At 49.2% G+C, this 19,873-nt stretch overlaps 1 protein-coding gene across 2 annotated transcripts in view; it reads left to right on the top strand.

The window, feature by feature from the left end:
* The window catches only part of creb5b (cAMP responsive element binding protein 5b), a 111,246-nt gene that overhangs the window by 51,049 nt on the left and 40,324 nt on the right, over positions 1-19,873 (top strand). For both annotated transcript variants that reach the window (XM_046334841.1, XM_046334842.1), the window contains exon 7: positions 274-384. In XM_046334841.1, coding sequence (XP_046190797.1) covers positions 274-384 — 111 coding nt within the window. The remainder of the gene's footprint in view (positions 1-273; positions 385-19,873) is intronic.

Here is a 19,873-nt window from a genome sequence, read left to right as displayed (position 1 = left end):
GTGTGTGTGTGTGTGTGTGTGTGTGTGTGTGTGTGTGTGTGTGTGTGTGTGTGTGTGTGTGTGTGTGTGTGTGTGTGTGTGTGTGTGTGTGTGTGTGTGTGTGTGTGTGTGTGTGTGTGTGTGTGTGTGTGTGTGTGTGTGTGTGTGTGTGTGTGTGTGTGTGTGTGTGTGTGTGTGTGTGTGTATATGTGTGTGTGAGTGTGTGTGTGTGTATATGTGTGTGTGTGTGGGTGTGTGTGTTGCCGTAGTGTGATATATTGTTGTGGTCCTCAGATGGAGAGGCAGATGTCTATGTGTTCCAGTATGATGGGTATGCAGGGCCCCAACCATCCCAGCTCCTGTTCCTCCCCTCACGGACCCTCCATGCACTCTGAGGCCAAACTGGTGAGTCTCAATCCTCACCAACACACACATACACACACTAAATACACCTGAATAATAAAAACACACACATGCAGATGCACGCACACACACACCCTTCCACACACCCTTCCACACACCCTTCCACACACCCTTCCACACACCCTTCCACACACAGATACATGCTCAATGTTTTATACTGTTCTCTTTTCCACTTGGCCATGCCAACAAAAAGCTGTGCTTGCTTTAAACTCTCTGTGCGGATTTAATCATTTTGTGTGTGTGTGTGTGTGTGTGCGCGCGTGAGTGTGTGTGTGTGTGTGTGAGTGCGCGTGTGTGTGTGGAATCAAAGCTGCTAGGTCTGAACCTGTAGGAGCAGAGCAGCGCTGGGCTGGAGTCTCAGAGAGCCTGAATAAAAGGCCCTTTATGTGGCTGCGGCTGGGCTGCCCACCGCACTGCACCGACTGGCTGACTGATGTATATCTTAATGTACAGAACATGTTGTGGAATTGTGCAACTTGTTAGCACTAGTTTAACACAGCGGGATGGAAATGGAATGACCTCATCCCTCACAAAGCAGGCAGTTAGAGAGAGGAGGGGGAGTGAGAGAAGGCTGAGAGAGAGGGAGGACTGTGAGGGAGAGGGAGAAATGGAGAGGTGGTAGAGGGAAAAGAGAGGGAGGAGAGGAGGGAAGATAGGAGATGACAGAAGAAAGGAGAGGGAGGAGAAGGGGTAGAGGAATGAGAGAAGAAGCGGAGAGAGGCAGAGAGAGAGTGAGAGAGAGAGGCAGAGATAGGCCGAGAGAGAGTGAGAGAGAGAGGCAGAGAGAGAGTGAGAGAGAGAGGCAGAGAGGAAGAGGCAGAGGCAGAGAGAGAGAGAGAGAGGCAGAGAGAGAGAGCGGCAGAGATAGAGCAGCAGAGAGAGAGTAGCAGAGAGAGCGGAAGAGAGAGGCAGAGAGAGAGAGAGAGCGAGAGAGGCAGAGAGAGAGAGCAGGGGAGAGAGAGAGAGCGAGAGCGAGAGGCAGAGAGAGTGCGAGTGGCAGAGAGAGAGTAGGGGAGAGAGAGAGAGAGAGAGAGAGAGAGAGAGAGAGAGAGAGAGAGAGAGAGAGAGAGAGAGAGAGAGAGAGAGAGAGCAGCAGAGAGCAGCAGAGAGAGCAGAGAGAGGCAGAGAGAGGCAGAGAGGCAGAAGGAGGTGGTCTAAGGCACTTGGCTGGTCAGAATAGAGTGCTGTTTGCTCTCCTGACTTGTTTAATGGCCCACTGATTACTGTGGTTGGTGAGATTGAGAGGAGGGGTAGAAAGAGAGGGAAGAGAGAAGGAAAGACAGAGCGAAGTAGCAATGGGAGGGAGAGAGCGAGCGAGAGAGAGAGAGAGAGAGAGAGAGAGAGAGAGAGAGAGAGAGAGAGAGAGAGAGAGAGAGAGAGAAAGCGAGAGAGATAGACAGACAGTGAGAGGTCATTAGCAGTGATTGCTCTGATAGACGAGAGAGAGAGAAAGAGGGAGAGAGAAAGAGGGAGAGAGAGAAAGAGGGAGAGGGAGGGAAAGAGGGAGAGAGGGGGAGAGAGAAAGAGGGAGAGAGGGGGGAGAGAGAGGGTGCATTCTCAGGGCACTTACGTGTCCTTCTTCCTCCTCCTCTCTCTTCCTCCTCCTCTCTCTTCCTCCTCCTCTCTCTTCCTCCTCTCTCTTCCTCCTCCTCTCTCTCTAGATTGATCGTCTTTTTAGTCTTTTGGATCTCTCCTGCTGTTCCTATGGTAACACGCTGGAGTAAGACAATATTAGTGTTTTAGTCTTATCTCTGCCTTGGCCTCCATCCAGACACACAGATCTTTTCCTTTTATTTTCCCCTCTCGCCTATCGTTGTAATTGTAAATGCCAAGGCCACTAATAAACACAAGCAGACAGTCCTCAGAAAACGACCCAGGCTTCATTACTGGACCAACCTACAGGCTGCTTGACCAGTCAGATATTCATTCATTCTCTATTCATGACCAGATGGTTGGAGATTTGGGCCCTGACATTTTGAATGGCCCGGATATCTTGAAAGGTCCTGATGGAATCCCATGATTGTGGACAGAGAGTGAGAGGCTAATCGGCTTATCAGGCTCAGATCTCCAGCGTGGTTTTCATAAGGAACTGACGGACGGAGTGGGGAAGGGATGGGGAAGCAGGGGAACAGGGGTTTCAGGGGATCTCTGGTGTCTGTAATATCCGCACCCGGGCCAAGTCGATAAATACGGCCGTGCTATCGGGTGTCTGCAGCGTGATCAGGTCCATATGTCCCCTGCGATGCACTCGATCCAGCCCTAATCGCGTTACCCTGGACCATGTTGACTTTCCGCCAATGGGAAATCTCCCTCACTGTAACCCCACACCCCCCCAGCTTTACAACCTCAGAGCCTCAGACCTCTGGCCCAGCCGCTCACTACAGGAACATTTACATTAAGAGAGATGGAGGGAGGGGGAGAGGGAGGGAGGAAGCGAGGGGGAGAGAGGAGGAGAGAGAGAGAGAGAGAGAGAGAGAGAGAGAGAGAGAGAGAGAGAGAGAGAGAGAGAGAGAGAGAGAGAGAGAGTAAGTGGGGGTGAGTAAGAGAGAATTTGAAAGACAGAAATTGATAAAAGATACTGGAGAGAGAGATGTGTGTTGTGGTAACTGAAGGCCTCCCCTGGCGGAGTTAACCCTCTCCTGCCCAGTGGGAGTGTGTGCTGCTGCTGAGGGGGGCTAATGACGGCTAATAGATTTTGCGGTGGGGCTGAGCTGCTAGGAGGCCTAGGGAGACCTGTCTCTGTCTGTCTCTAGTGTAAATAGTTAATGAGCTGCAGGGAGGGCTGAAGGAAGGGCGGATATAGGGATGGCTGATATAGGGAGGGCTGATACAGGGAGGGCTGATATAGGGAGGGCTGATATAGGGAGGGCTGATACAGGGAGGGCTTATACAGGGATGGCTGATATAGGGATGGCTGATATAGGGAGGGCTGATACAGGGAGGGCTGATACAGGGAGGGCTGATATAGGGATGGCTGATATAGGGAGGGCTGATACAGGGAGGGCTGATACAGGGAGGGCTGATATAGGGATGGCTGATATAGGGAGGGCTGATACAGGGAGGGCTGATACAGGGAGGGCTGATATAGGGATGGCTGATATAGGGAGGGCTGATACAGGGAGGGCTGATACAGGGAGGGCTGATATAGGGAGGGCTGATACAGGGAGGGCTGATATAGGGAGGGCTGATACAGGGAGGGCTGATACAGGGAGGGCTGATATAGGGAGGGCTGATACAGGGAGGGCTGATATAGGGAGGGCTGATACAGGGAGGGCTGATACAGGGAGGGCTGATACAGGGCTGATACAGGGAGGGCTGATACAGGGCTGATACAGGGAGGGCTGATACAGGGCTGATACAGGGAGGGCTGATACAGGGCTGATACAGGGAGGGCTGATACAGGGAGGGCTGATATAGAGAGGGCTGATACAGAGAGGGCTGATAGGGAGGGCTGATATAGGGAGGGCTGATACAGGAATGGCTGATACAGGGAGGGCTGATACAGGGAGGGCTGATATAGGGAGGGCTGATACAGGGCTGATATAGGGAGGGCTGATACAGGGAGGGCTGATACCGGGAGGGGCTGATACAGGGAGGGGCTGATACAGGGAGGGCTGATACAGGGAGGGCTGATATAGGGAGGGCTGATACAGGGAGGGCTGATACAGGGAGGGCTGATACAGGAATGGCTGATACATGGAGGGTTGATACAGGGAGGGCTGATACAGGGCTGATACAGGGAGGGCTGATACAGGGCTGATACAGAAATGGCTGATACAGGGAGGGTACAGGGCTGATACAGGGAGGGCTGATACAGGGAGGGCTGATACAGGGCTGATACAGGGAGGGCTGATACAGGGAGGGCTGATACAGGGAGGGCTGATACAGGGAGGGGCTGATACAGGGCTGATACAGGGAGGGCTGATATAGGGAGGGCTGATACAGGGAGGGCTGATACAGGGAGGGCTGATACAGGGCTGATACAGGGAGGGCTGATACAGGGCTGATACAGGGCTGATACAGGGAGGGCTGATACAGGGCTGATACAGGGAGGGCTGATACAGGGAGGGCCGATACAGGGCTGATACAGGGCTGATACAGGGAGGGCTGATACGGGGAGGGCTGAAGCAGGGAGGGCTGAAGGCAGGGCTGATACAGGGAGGGCTGATACAGGGCTGATACAGGGAGGGCTGATACAGGGAGGGCTGAGGGAGGGCTGATACAGGGAGGGCTGATACAGGGCTGATACAGGGAGGGCTGATACAGGGAGGGCTGATACAGGGAGGGAGGGCTGATACAGGGAGGCTGAAGGCAGGGAGGGCTGATACAGGGAGGGCTGATACAGGGAGGGCTGATACAGGGAGGGCTGATACAGGGCTGATACAGGGAGGGCTGATACAGGGAGGGCTGATACAGGGAGGGCTGATACAGGGAGGGCTGATACAGGGAGGGCTGATACAGGGAGGGCTGATACAGGGGGCTGATACAGGGAGGGCTGATACAGGGGCTGATACAGGGAGGGCTGATACAGGGAGGGCTGATACAGGGAGGGCTGATACAGGGAGGGCTGATACAGGGAGGGCTGATAGGGAGGGCTGATACAGGGAGGGCTGAAGGGAGGGCTGATACAGGGAGGGCTGATACAGGGAGGGCTGATACAGGGGAGGGCTGATACAGGGAGGGCTGATACAGGGCTGATACATACAGGGAGGGCTGATACAGGGACAGGGAGGGCTGATACAGGGAGGGCTGAGGGACAGGGCTGGGAGGGCTGACACAAGGAGGGCTAATACAGGGCTGATACTTGGCTGATGCAGGGCTGATACAGGGCTGATACAGGATACAGGGAGGGCTGATACAGGGCTACAGGATAATGGCTGATACAGGGCTGATACAGGGATACAGGGCTGATATAGGGAGGGCTGATACAGGGAGGGCTGATACAGGGCTGATGGCTGATACAGGGTGGGCTGATACAGGGAGGGCTGATGTAGGGAGGGCCGATACAGGGCTGATACAAGGAGGGCTGACACAAGGAGGGCTAATACAGGGCTGATACTTGGCTGATGCAGGGCTGATACAGGGCTGATACAGGATACAGGGAGGGCTGATACAGGGCTGATACAGGATACAGGGAGGGCTGATACAGAGCTGATACAGGATACAGGGAGGGCTGATACAGGGCTGATACAGGATACAGAGAGGGCTGATACAGGGCTGATACAGGATACAGGGAGTGCTGATACAGGGCCGATACAGGATACAGGGAGGGCTGATACAGGGCTGATACAGGATACAGGGAGGGCTGATACAGGGCTGATACAGGATACAGGGAGTGCTGATACAGGGCTGATAAAGGATACAGGGAGCGCTGATACAGGATACAGGGAGGGCTGATACAGGGCTGATAGGACTGAAACAAGGAGGGCTGATACTTGGCTGATACAGGGAGGCCTGATGCAGGGTGTGTTGTGTTGTGTTGGGTCAGGGGAATAGGGTGGTGTGTTGTGTTGGGTCAGGGGAATAGGGTGGTGTGTTGTGTTGGGTCAGGGGATAGGGTGGTGTGTTGTGTTGGGTCAGGGGATAGGGTGGTATGTTGTGTTGGGTCAGGGGAATAGGGTGGTGTGTTGTGTTGGGTCAGGGGAATAGGGTGGTGTGTTGTGTTGGGTCAGGGGAATAGGGTTGTGTGTTGTGTTGGGTCAGAGGAATAGGGTGGTGTGTTGTGTTGGGTCAGGGGAATAGGGTGGTGTGTTGTGTTGGGTCAGGGGAATAGGGTGGTGTGTTGTGTTGGGTCAGGGGAATAGGGTGGTGTGTTGTGTTGGGTCAGAGGAATAGGGTGGTGTGTTGGGTCAGGGGAATAGGGTGGTGTGTTGTGTTGGGTCAGGGGAATAGGGTGGTGTGTTGTGTTGGGTCAGGGGAATAGGGTGGTGTGTTGTGTTGGGTCAGGGGAATAGGGTGGTGTGTTGTGTTGGGTCAGGGGAATAGGGTGGTGTGTTGTGTTGGGTCAGGGGAATAGGGTGGTGGTGTGTTGGGTCAGGGGAATAGGGTGGTGTGTTGGGTCAGGGGAATAGGGTGGTGTGTTGGGTCAGGGGAATAGGGTGGTATGTTGGGTCAGGGGAATAGGGTGGTGTGTTGTGTTGTGTTGTGTTGGGGGAATAGGGTGGTGTGTTGGGTCAGGGGAATAGGGTGGTGTGTGTTGTGCATTAGGGGTGTCAGGATAGCTGACCCTCACAGCATGGTGGAGAGGTGGCCCGCCCAGACAGACAGACGTACGGACGGACGGACAGACAGAGAGGCCAAAGCATTATATCGCTACTCGGAGCCAGAGCTCAGCAGGCTATAGCCAGCACTCTCCCTCACAGCCCTGATCTCAGTCCAGCCCTGCACCACTCGCTCAGTAGCAGCTGACATAGCTGTACAAGTGTGCACACACACTGTGTGTGTTTGTGTTTGTGGAAACACAGTATTCTATTCCTGAAAGTCTATTTTTTAGATGGTTTGATGTCATTGTTTGTTTGATGAAAGTCTTTCTCTCTCCATTTCTGTGGACAGGAAGAGCCACAACAAGCCCTTATCAACTTCCACACCATGTCTCTCTGTGTGCCAACCACGGGACACAAGTCAGAAATGTGAGCGGGTTCCAATCTGAAAGTGGTGTAGAGTCTCCGACCGTGGGTTTCGTATCTGTTGAATGTAAAGCTGTGATCACCTGTTCCTTCCTCTCTGCCGTTCAGTTGGTTTAGAAAAATGCGGACAGATTGAAAAAGCTCTGCTTCTGAGCTGCAGCTCGTGTATAAAGATGTGTTATTTATTATCTGGATAATTATCTGTTGTTTACATTGTTACTAGGGACAATAAATGTGTCACTAAGCGTCAGGCTTGGTGCTGAGTTTCTTATGAGGTAAACAATACTATATGTTCCTACACTGCAGCTCTGTTGGCCATGGACCTGGCACTGGATGGGCCATGACATCATTCTTGGCACGCTCTAAATGTACTCCTTTCTACTTGAGGAGGGGAAAAAGGCTGTTTCTCTTAAAGAAACAGTTCATAATATGCACCGAGACCAGCCATCACAGCCATCACAGCCATCACAGCCATCACAGCCATCACAGCCATCACAGCCATCACAGCCATCACCAGCCATCACAGCCATCACAGCCATCACCAGCCATCACAGCCATCACAGCCATCACAGCCATCACAGCCATCACAGCCATCACAGCCATCACCAGCCATCACAGCCATCACCAGCCATCACAGCCATCACCAGCCATCACAGCCATCACAGCCATCACAGCCATCACAGCCATCACAGCCATCACAGCCATCCTGATGCAACAGTTGGAGTTTGAGCCGATGGATTATTTTCACCTCAACTCTTCATCCACACAGTTTTAGTTGTATGATCCTACTAAACGTGTATATTGTTTTAAAACCCGATCAAACTATAGTTGTATTTGACCATTGAAATACTTGTTGTACTGAATTCTGCAAAATACATCAAATATGTCGGTCAGAAATACCAAGTGTACGAGAGAGTCATATTTACAGAGTTGTTCAATGAGGTCAAGAAAGAAGAGATTTCCACCTTCACTCCATGTTGAGTGATTAACTGTGAAGTCACCTTCACTCCATGTTGAGTCATTAACTGTGAAGTCACCTTCACTCCATGTTGAGTGATTAACTGTGAAGTCACCTTCACTCCATGTTGAGTGATTAACTGTGAAGTCACCTTTCCATGTTGAGTGATTAACTGTGAAGTCACCTTCACTCCATGTTGAGTGATTAACTGTGAAGTCACCTTCACTCCATGTTGAGTGATTAACTGTGAAGTCACCTTCACTCCATGTTGAGTCATTAACTGTGAAGTCACCTTCACTCCATGTTGAGTGATTAACTGTGAAGTCACCTTCACTCCATGTTGAGTGATTAACTGTGAAGTCACCTTCACTCCATGTTGAGTCATTAACTGTGAAGTCACCTTCACTCCATGTTGAGTCCATGTTGAGTGATTAACTGTGAAGTCACCTTCACTCCATGTTGAGTGATTAACTGTGAAGTCACCTTCACTCATGTTGAGTCATTAATTAACTCCATGTTGAGTGATTAACTGTGAAGTCACCTTCACTCCATGTTTCATTAACTGTGAAGTCACCTTCACTCCATGTTGAGTCATTAACTGTGAAGTCACCTTCACTCCATGTTGAGTGATTAACTGTGAAGTCACCTTCACTCCATGTTGAGTGATTAACTGTGAAGTCACCTTCACTCCATGTTGAGTGATTAACTGTGAAGTCACCTTCACTCCATGTTGAGTCATTAACTGTGAAGTCACCTTCACTCCATGTTGAGTGATTAACTGTGAAGTCACCTTCACTCCCTGTGAAGTCACCTTCACTCCATGTTGAGTGATTAATTAACTGTGAAGTCACCTTCACTCCATGTTGAGTGATTAACTGTGAAGTCACCTTCACTCCATGTTGAGTGATTAATGAAGTCAACTCCATGTTGAGTCATTAACTGTGAAGTCACCTTCACTCCATGTTGAGTGATTAACTGTGAAGTCACCTTCACTCCATGTTGAGTGATTAACTGTGAAGTCACCTTCACTCCATGTTGAGTGATTAACTGTGAAGTCACCTTCACTCCATGTTGAGTGATTAACTGTGAAGTCACCTTCACTCCATGTTGAGTGATTAACTGTGAAGTCACCTTCACTCCATGTTGAAGTCACCTTCACTCCATGTTGAGTGATTAACTGTGAAGTCACCTTCACTCCATGTTGAGTGATTAACTGTGTCCATGTTGAGTGATTAACTGTGAAGTCACCTTCACTCCATGTTGAGTGATTAACTGTGAAGTCACCTTCACTCCAAGTCAGTCACCTTCACTCCATGTTGAGTGATTAATGTTGAAGTCCATTAACTGTGAAGTCACCTTCACTCCATGTTGAGTGATTAACTGTGAAGTCACCTTCACTCCATGTTGAGTGATTAACTGTGAAGTCTCCATGTTGAGTGATTAACTGTGAAGTCACCTTCACTCCATGTTGAGTGATTAACTGTGAAGTCACCTTCACTCCATGTTGAGTGATTAACTGTGAAGTCACCTTCACTCCATGTTGAGTGATTAACTGTGTCATGTCACCTTCACTCCATGTTGAGTGATTAACTGTGAAGTCACCTTCACTCCATGTTGAGTGATTAACTGTGAAGTCACCTTCACTCCATGTTGAGTGATTAACTGTGAAGTCACCTTCACTCCATGTTGAGTGATTAACTGTGAAGTCACCTTCACTCCATGTTGAGTGATTAACTGTGAAGTCACCTTCACTCCATGTTGAGTGATTAACTGTGAAGTCACCTTCACTCCATGTTGAGTGATTAACTGTGAAGTCACCTTCACTCCATGTTGAGTGATTAACTGTGAAGTCACCTTCACTCCATGTTGAGTGATTAACTGTGAAGTCACCTTCACTCCATGTTGAGTGATTAACTGTGAAGTCACCTTCACTCCATGTTGAGTGATTAACTGTGAAGTCACCTTCACTCCATGTTGAGTGATTAACTGTGAGTCACCTTCACTCCATGTTGAGTGATTAACTGTGAAGTCACCTTCACTCCATGTTGAGTGATTAACTGTGAAGTCACCTTCACTCCATGTTGAGTGATTAACTGTGAAGTCACCTTCACTCCATGTTGAGTGATTAACTGTGAAGTCACCTTCACTCCATGTTGAGTGATTAACTGTGAAGTCACCTTCACTCCATGTTTGATTAAGTGATTAACTGTGTGAAGTCACCTTCACTCCATGTTGAGTGATTAACTGTGAAGTCACCTTCACTCCATGTTGAGTGATTAACTGTTGTCACCTTCACTCCATGTTGAGTGATTAACTGTGAAGTCACCTTCACTCCATGTTGAGTGATTAACTGTGAAGTCACCTTCACTCCATGTTGAGTGATTAACTGTGAAGTCACCTTCACTCCATGTTGAGTGATTAACTGTGAAGTCACCTTCACTCCATGTTGAGTGATTAACTTCACCTTCACTCCATGTTGAGTGATTAACTGTCACCTTCACTCCATGTTGAGTGATTAAGTCACCTTCACTCCATGTTGAGTGATTAACTGTGAAGTCACCTTCACTCCATGTTGAGTGATTAACTGTGAAGTCACCTTCACTCCATGTTGAGTGATTAACTTGAAGTCACCTTCACTCCATGTTGAGTGATTAACTGTGAAGTCACCTTCACTCCATGTTGAGTGATTAATGAAGTCAACTCCATGTTGAGTGATTAACTGTGAAGTCACCTTCACTCCATGTTGAGTCATTAATTCAACTCCATGTTGAGTGATTAACTGTGAAGTCACCTTCACTCCATGTTGAGTGATTAACTGTGAAGTCACCTTCACTCCATGTTGAGTGATTAACTGTGAAGTCACCTTCACTCCATGTTGAGTGATTAACTGTGAAGTCACCTTCACTCCATGTTGAGTGATTAACTGTGAAGTCACCTTCACTCCATGTTGAGTGATTAACTGTGTCATGTCACCTTCACTCCATGTTGAGTGATTAATTAACTGTTGAGTCATGTCACCTTCACTCCATGTTGAGTGATTAACTGTGAAGTCACCCCATGTTGAGTGATTAACTGTGTCATGTCACCTTCACTCCATGTTGAGTGATTAACTGTGAAGTCACCTTCACTCCATGTTGAGTGATTAACTGTGTCATGTCACCTTCACTCCATGTTGAGTGATTAACTGTGAAGTCACCTTCACTCCATGTTGAGTGATTAATGAAGTCAACTCCATGTTGTGATTCAACTCCATGTTGAGTGATTAAAGTCACCTTCACTCCATGTTGAGTGATTAACTGTGTCATCACTCCATGTTGAGTGATTAACTGTGTCACCTTCACTCCATGTTGAGTGATTAACTGTGAAGTCACCTTCACTCCATGTTGAGTGATTAACTGTGATTAAGTCCCTTCACTCCATGTTTGAGTGATTAATGTTGTGTCACCTTCACTCCATGTTGTCTGTGAATGTCCCTTCACTCCATGTTGAGTGATTAACTGTGTCATGTCCCCTTCACTCCATGTTGAGTGATTAACTGTGAAGTCCCCTTCACTCCATGTTGAGTGATTAACTGTGAAGTCACCTTCACTCCATGTTGAGTGATTAACTGTGTCATGTCACCTTCACTCCATGTTGAGTGATTAACTGTGAAGTCATGTCACCTTCACTCCATGTTGAGTGATTAACTGTGTCAAGTCATTTGTAACTACTTACACCATTAAATGGTATGAGAGTGAGAGAGAGAAAGATGGAGAGTTAGAAAAAGTGAGAGAGAAACAGACAGACAGGCGGAGAGAGAGAGAGAGAGAGAGAGAGAGAGAGAGAGAGAGAGAGAGAGAGAGAGAGAGAGAGAGAGAGAGAGAGAGAAACAGACAGCACCTCTGGCTAGACTATGGGTTGTGTTATAGAAGAATTTCAGCAGCAGACAATAGGAGTGTATCTCCAGGTTTTGAAAGCAACATCTGTATGAATGGTGGCATTGTCAGGGGGTGATGTCATTGGAGAGAGAGGGACTGTGAGCCAAGGACACAACTGAACGTGAGCTCTACTGCTGCAGCCGTTCTGTCACAACGGACTGACTGCTAGTGTGTAGGGTTAAACTGTGCCTGTGTGTGAGCGAGTGTGCTGTGTTTGTGTGTGTCGTGAGCGTGCTTTTGCACTGTGTGTGTGTGTTGAGACAAACAGTGCCTCTTGCAGTGTGTCTGTACAGGGTAAAGTGAGGCATAACGGAGGAGAACTAACAGGGATACAGAGACTTACAGGTCAACTAGCATCCTTCTACATATTGTCAAACGGCAGTATTTCTCCACAGACAGTTTCTCAGAAAATGTGAGCTTGGTGAGGGTGTAGGGTGAAGGGGAAAACACTAACAGCGTGTGTGTCTGCCAGCTTATCTGTGGTGAGGCCTGACAAGGAAGGGAGAGATAGAGGGAGGGAGTTATAGAGGTGGGAGTCTCCTTCCATCATGGTGCCCACACCAGGGGCTCAGAGTAGGGTCACGACCCACCCACAACCATGGACCACAGTCACATTCACAAGCATAGGAATATGGCTCAAAACACACGTTTTCTTCACGCGTGAACATGTGTGTGTGTGGGAGAGGGACAGAGGAACAGAGGACAGGGGCGGAGCAGTGTGTGTGTGGGAGAGGGACAGAGGAACAGAGGACAGGGGCGGAGCAGTGTGTGTGTGGGAGAGGGACAGAGGAACAGAGGAACAGAGGACAGGGGCGGAGCAGTGTGTGAGGACAGAGGGACAGAGGGACAGAGGGACAGAGGACAGGGGCGGAGCAGTGTGTGTGTGGGAGAGGGACAGAGGAACAGAGGACAGGGGCGGAGCAGTGTGTGTGTGGGAGAGGAACAGAGGAACAGAGGGAGAGAGGAACAGAGGGACAGAGGAACAGAGGACAGGGGCGGAGCAGTGTGTGTGTGGGAGAGGGACAGAGGAACAGAGGGACAGAGGAACAGAGGAACAGAGGAACAGAGGGACAGAGGAACAGAGGGACAGAGGGACAGAGGGACAGAGGAACAGAGGACAGGGGCGGAGCAGTGTGTGTGTGGGAGAGGGACAGAAGGACAGAGGGACAGAGGAACAGACAGAGGACAGGGGCGGAGCAGTGTGTGTGCTGTATTTGTCTCTGGGTGACTGCGTGTTGTTTTAGCTGTGCTGATGGGAGGCTGATGGGAGGCGTATGTGTGAAGGCCTTCAGGGTACGGTTCAGGGCCTGTGAATGGGACAGGACTAGCCTCCAGGGCTCCCTCCCCTCCGGCAGGGCTAGGCCAGGGTAAACCAGCCAGCCAACACCAGATGGGGAGATGGCTAACACTTTATGTAACCTCTCTGACCAGTTCCTCATCTACAGTTTTCTAAGTACAACAACTGTGAACACATCAATGTCAACCACATCCCTTCCTGTTAACATTTCTTACATAGTGTCATAGATTCACTCATTAGTACAGACGTCCTATTTCCCATGAGATTCATTGCCTGTTACCGTATTGTCATTACTGGCCTCAGTAACATCACTTCCTCATGGTTGTGGGTGTCAGCTCTCTCCAAGTCACCTCTCTCTCCACTCTGTCAGGTTATAGTTCCCAATGTTAGACTAAATGCTACAGCTAAATGTAGCATGTGACATGTTAGTTCATAATGACAACAGAAACACATTCTGAAGGAAAACACTATTAGAAGTCAATTATAGGGGCCTCCCGAGTAGGGCAGTGGTCTAAGGCTCTGCATCGCAGTGCTAGCTGTGCCACTAGAGATTCTGGGTTCGAGTCCAGGCTCTGTCGCAGACGGCCGCGACCGGGAGACCCATGAGGCGGCACATAAATCACCCAGCGTCGTCCGGATTAGGGGAGGGTTTGGCCGGCAGGGATGTCCTTGTCCCATCACTCACTAGCGACTCCTGTGGTGGGCCGGGCGCAGTGCACGCTGACACGGTCGCCAGGTGCACAGAGTTTCCTCCGACATATTGGTGCGGCTGGCTTCCGGGTTAAGTGGGCGCTGTGTCAAGAAGCAGTGCGGCTTGGTTGGGTCGTGTTTCGGAGGACGCACGGCTCTTGACCTTCGCCTCTCCCGAGTCCGTACGGGAGTTGCAGTGATGAGACAAGACTGTAACTACCAATTACATACCAGGAACTTTTTTTAAGGTGGCTGTGGCCAACAGGTGCACATATGTATTTCCAGTCATGTGAAATCTATAGATTAGGGCCTGATGAATAGACTGATTTCCTTATATAAACTGTAAGATCTTTGAAATTGTAGCATGTTGCGTTTATATTTTTGTTCACTATATGTCCAATACACAGAAACTTTATCAGAGTCTATTAATACAAACTGTCAAATAAATATTTCAATTTATGATTCAGATGAATGATTTTGGAAGCACTACTTTCCACATTCCTTCTACTCTCTATCTGAAATAGCCTCAGCAAGGTGCCTTTTGTTTCAATTTGCCTCTAACATTAGATTAGTCCAGGCACTTTGTTCCTGACTGTGCTCCTGTGAGCATATGTCTCTATCTCTCTCTAGCTCGCCCCCCCCCTCTATCTCTCTCTAGCTCGCCCCCGCTTCCCCCCTCTATCTCTCTCTAGCTCGCCCCCGCTTCCCCCTCTATCTCTCTCTAGCTCGCCCCCGCTTCCCCCCTCTATCTCTCTCTAGCTCCCCCCCTCGCTTCCCCCTCTATCTCTCTCTAGCTCGCCCGCTTCCCCCCCGCTTCCCCCTCTATCTCTCTCTCTAGCTCGCCCCCGCTTCCCCCTCTATCTCTCTCTAGCTCGCCCCCGCTTCCCCCTCTATCTCTCTCTAGCTCGCCCCCGCTTCCCCCTCTATCTCTCTCTAGCTCGCCCCCGCTTCCCCCTCTATCTCTCTCTAGCTCGCCCCCCCCCTCTCTCTATCTCTCTCTAGCTCGCCCTATCTCGCTTCCCCCTCTATCTCTCTCTAGCTCGCCCCCCCTCTCTCTAGCTCTCTCTCCTTGTCTGTCTGTCTTCCTCTGCCCCTCTCCCCCCAGAGGCTGGGGTTTTGTAGTAATAACCCTGCCGGCTGGTCCACAGAGCCCTGCTTTACAAGAGGAACCGGTGGGGATGTAGAGTCTGGAGACAGAAAGGCCAATCCATTAGACTGACAGAGAGGAAAGAGAGAGAGGGAGAGAGGGAGAGAGGGAGAGAGGGAGAGAGAGAGAGAGAGGGAGAGAGAGGCAGAGGGAGAGAGGGAGAGAGGGAGAGAGAGAGAGAGAGGGAGAGAGAGGCAGAGGGAGAGAGGGAGAGAGGGAGAGAGAGAGGGAGAGAGAGAGAGAGAGAGAGAGAGAGAGAGAGAGAGAGAGAGAGAGAGAGAGAGAGAGAGAGAGAGAGAGAGAGAGAGAGAGAGAGAGAGAGAGAGAGAGAGAGAGAGAGAGGGAGAGAGGGAGAGAGGGAGAGAGAGAGAGAGGAGAGAGAGAGAGAGAGGGAGAGAGAGGCAGAGGGAGAGAGGGAGAGAGGAGAGAGAGAGAGGGAGAGAGAGGCAGAGGCAGAGAGAGAGAGAGAGAGAGAGAGAGAGAGAGAGAGGGAGAAAGAGGCAGAGGGAGAGAGAGAGGCTGCCAAGTGTATGTTTAGCCTGCTGTGTGTGTGTGTGTGTGGGGGGGTAGCCTCCACCGTAGGTGTGTGTGCATCTCACTGCCTGCCCTGCGCACCAATGTGGCTACGTATGAACAGCACTGCAACATACCGGGGTCGTCTGGTCCTGGCAGAACAGAACAGCCCATCTTCCTCCATCTGTCCATCTCTCTCTCTCTCTCTCTCCCTCCCTCCCTCCCTCCCTCCCTCCCTCCCTCCCTCCCTCCCTCCCTCCCTCCCTCCCTCCTCTGGGGCCACAGGGAGGCTGTGCTCGGCTCGGCCCAGTGGGGGAAGGGAAGGAAGGAGTGACTCTAGTTACAGTACAGAGAGACTCCCACTACTTTCCACCAGGCTGCCTGTCGTCCTCCTGTAGTCCCAGAAGAAATCAGTTTAGCAGAGAGGGGCTACAGGAGAGGTGGAGGGAGGAGTGGGGGAGAGGTTCCTGCCTCTCTGGGGAATGTGGGTAATGTAATAAAAGTGAGCTAATGGGGGGGGCACACATGGAGGAGTGGATAGTGGGTATGGAAGGCAGGCATTGGTGGGTAGAGGTGGTGGTTTTGGAGGTGGTTGAGGAGATGTGGGGGAGGTTGAGGAGATGTTGGGGAAGGGGTGGGGGAGGTTGAGGAGATGTTGGGGGGGGGGGGTGGAGTTTGAGGAGGTGTTGGGGGAGGTTGAGGAGGTGTTGGGGAGGGGTGGGGGAGATTGAGGAGGTGTTGGGGCGGGGTGGGGGAGGTTGAGGAGGTGTTTGGGGAGGGGTGGCGGAGGTTGAGGAGGTGTTGGGGGGGGATTGAGGAGGTGTTGGGGAGGGGTGGGGGAGGTTGAGGATGTGTTGGGGAGGTTGAGGAGGTGTTTGGGGAGGGTGGGGGAGGTTGAGGAGGTGTTGGGGGGTGGGGGAGGTTGAGGAGGTGTTGGGGAGGGGTGGGGGAGGTTGAGGAGGTGTTTGGGAAGGGTGGGGGAGGTTGAGGAGGTGTTGGGGGTGGGGGAGGTTGAGGAAGTGTTGGGGTGGGGGAGGTTGAGGAGATGTTTGGGGAGGGTGGGGGAGGTTGAGGAGGTGTTTGGGGAGGGTGGAGGAGGTTGAGGAGGTGTTGGGGGGGTGGGGGAGGTTGAGGAGGTGTTGGTGGAGGAATTATACCCTCTACATTTATGGCACAGGGGCTCACTGACACTCTCTCCCTCCCTTCTATAGCTGCCGCAGACAGGGATCCCATGCTGTGGTTTTTAGGGGCTGGGGGAGGAGAGTTAGAAGGGTCTGGGCCCACAAAGATTGTTACCAGGAAAGTTAAGATGTGTAACCTCATTATAAATCCTGTGAGCAGAAGTACAGTACAGAGTAAACACGCTAGCTGGCTGAACATGTCTGACGAGAAGAGACTGACGCAGGCTATTGAAACAAACCAGGGTTCTAATATAGCTGTTCACTCTCTTCTCTGTCCATTTAAAGCCCAGGATAATATACATATGACCCCACATACAGGCCTGGTTAGGTTGGGTTCAATGTTCTGTAACCCCACATACAGGCCAGGTTAGATTAGGTTCAATGTTCTGTAACCCCACATACAGGCCTGGTTAGATTAGGTTCAATGTTCTGTAACCCCACATACAGGTTAGATTAGGCTCAATGTTCTGTAACTCCACATACAGGTTAGATTAGGCTCAATGTTCTGTAACTCCACATACAGGTTAGATTAGGTTCAATGTTCTGTAACCCCACATACAGGTTAGATTAGGCTCAATGTTCTGTAACTCCACATACAGGTTAGATTAGGTTCAATGTTCTGTAACTCCACATACAGGTTAGATTAGGTTCAATGTTCTGTAACTCCACATACAGGTTAGATTAGGTTGAATGTTCTGTAACCCCACATACAGGCCTGGTTAGATTAGGTTCAATGTTCTGTAACTCCACATACAGGCCTGGTTAGATTAGGTTCAATGTTCTGTAACTCCACATACAGGTTAGATTAGGTTCAATGTTCTGTAACCCCACATACAGGCCTGGTTAGATTAGGTTCAATGTTCTGTAACCCCACATACAGGTTAGATTAGGTTCAATGTTCTGTAACTCCACATACAGGTTAGATTAGGCTCAATGTTCTGTAACTCCACATACAGGTTAGATTAGGTTCAATGTTCTGTAACCCCACATACAGGTTAGATTAGGCTCAATGTTCTGTAACTCCACATACAGGTTAGATTAGGTTCAATGTTCTGTAACTCCACATACAGGTTAGATTAGGTTCAATGTTCTGTAACTCCACATACAGGCCTGGTTAGATTAGGTTCAATGTTCTGTAACTCCACATACAGGTTAGATTAGGTTGAATGTTCTGTAACCCCACATACAGGCCTGGTTAGATTAGGTTCAATGTTCTGTAACCCCACATACAGGCCTGGTTAGATTAGGTTGAATGTTCTGTAACCCCACATACAGGTTAGATTAGGTTCAATGTTCTGTAACCCCACATACAGGTTAGATTAGGTTCAATGTTCTGTAACCCCACATACAGGTTAGATTAGGTTCAATGTTCTGTAACCCCACATACAGGCCTGGTTAGATTAGGTTCAATGTTCTGTAACTCCACATACAGGCCTGGTTAGATTAGGTTCAATGTTATGTAACCCCACATACAGGTTAGATTAGGTTCAATGTTCTGTAACTCCACATACAGGCCTGGTTAGATTAGGTTCAATGTTCTATAACCCCACATACAGGTTAGATTAGGTTCAATGTTCTGTAACTCCACATACAGGTTAGATTAGGTTCAATGTTCTGTAACTCCACATACAGGCCTGGTTAGATTAGGTTCAATGTTCTGTAACTCCACATACAGGTTAGATTAGGTTCAATGTTCTGTAACTCCACATACAGGCCTGGTTAGATTAGGTTCAATGTTCTGTAACTCCACATACAGGTTAGATTAGGTTCAATGTTCTGTAACTCCACATACAGGTTAGATTAGATTAGGTTCAATGTTCTGTAACTCCACATACAGGTTATATTAGGTTCAATGTTCTGTAACTCCACATACAGGTTAGATTAGGTTCAATGTTCTGTAACTCCACATACAGGCCTGGTTAGATTAGGTTCAATGTTCTGTAACTCCACATACAGGCCTGGTTAGATTAGGTTCAATGTTCTGTAACTCCACATACAGGTTAGATTAGGTTCAATGTTCTGTAACTCCACATACAGGTTAGATTAGGTTGAATGTTCTGTAACCCCAGGCCTGGTTAGATTACAATGTTCTGTAACCCCACATACAGGTTAGATTAGGTTCAATGTTCAGGTAACTCCACATACAGGTTAGATTAGGTTCAATGTTCTGTAACTCCACATACAGGCCTGGTTAGATTAGGTTCAATGTTCTGTAACCCACATACAGGCCTGGTTAGATTAGGTTCAATGTTATGTAACCCCACATACAGGTTAGATTAGGTTCAATGTTCTGTAACTCCACATACAGGTTAGATTAGGTTCAATGTTCTGTAACTCCACATACAGGCCTGGTTAGATTAGGTTCAATGTTCTGTAACTCCACATACAGGCCTGGTTATATTAGGTTCAATGTTCTGTAACCCCACATACAGGCCTGGTTAGGTTAGGTTCAATGTTCTGTAACTCCACATACAGGTTAGATTAGATTAGGTTCAATGTTCTGTAACTCCACATACAGGTTCAATGTTCTGTAACTCCACATACAGGCCTGGTTAGATTAGGTTCAATGTTCTGTAACTCCACATACAGGCCTGGTTATATTAGGTTCAATGTTCTGTAACTCCACATACAGGCCTGGTTAGGTTAGGTTGAATGTTCTGTAACCCCACATACAGGCCTGGTTAGGTTAGGTTCAATGTTCTGTAACTCCACATACAGGTTAGATTAGGTTCAATGTTCTGTAACTCCACATACTGGTTAGATTAGGTTCAATGTTCTGTAACCCCCATACAGACCTGGTTAGATTAGGTTCAATGTTCTGTAACTCCACATACAGGCCTGGTTAGATTAGGTTCAATGTTCTGTAACCCCACATACAGGTTAGATTAGGTTCAATGTTCTGTAACCCCACATACAGGCCTGGTTAGATTAGGTTCAATGTTCTGTAACCCCACATACAGGCCTGGTTAGATTAGGTTCAATGTTCTGTAACCCCACATACAGGTTAGATTAGGTTCAATGTTCTGTAACCCCACATACAGGCCTGGTTAGATTAGGTTCAATGTTCTGTAACCCCACATACAGGTTAGATTAGGTTACAGGCCTGGTTAATGTTCTGTAACCCCACATACAGGCCTGGTTA

Source organism: Oncorhynchus gorbuscha, unplaced genomic scaffold (genome assembly GCF_021184085.1).
Source record: "Oncorhynchus gorbuscha isolate QuinsamMale2020 ecotype Even-year unplaced genomic scaffold, OgorEven_v1.0 Un_scaffold_607, whole genome shotgun sequence".
Classification (NCBI taxonomy): Eukaryota; Metazoa; Chordata; class Actinopteri; order Salmoniformes; family Salmonidae; genus Oncorhynchus; species Oncorhynchus gorbuscha.
This window is presented reverse-complemented; position numbering and strand designations above follow the sequence as displayed.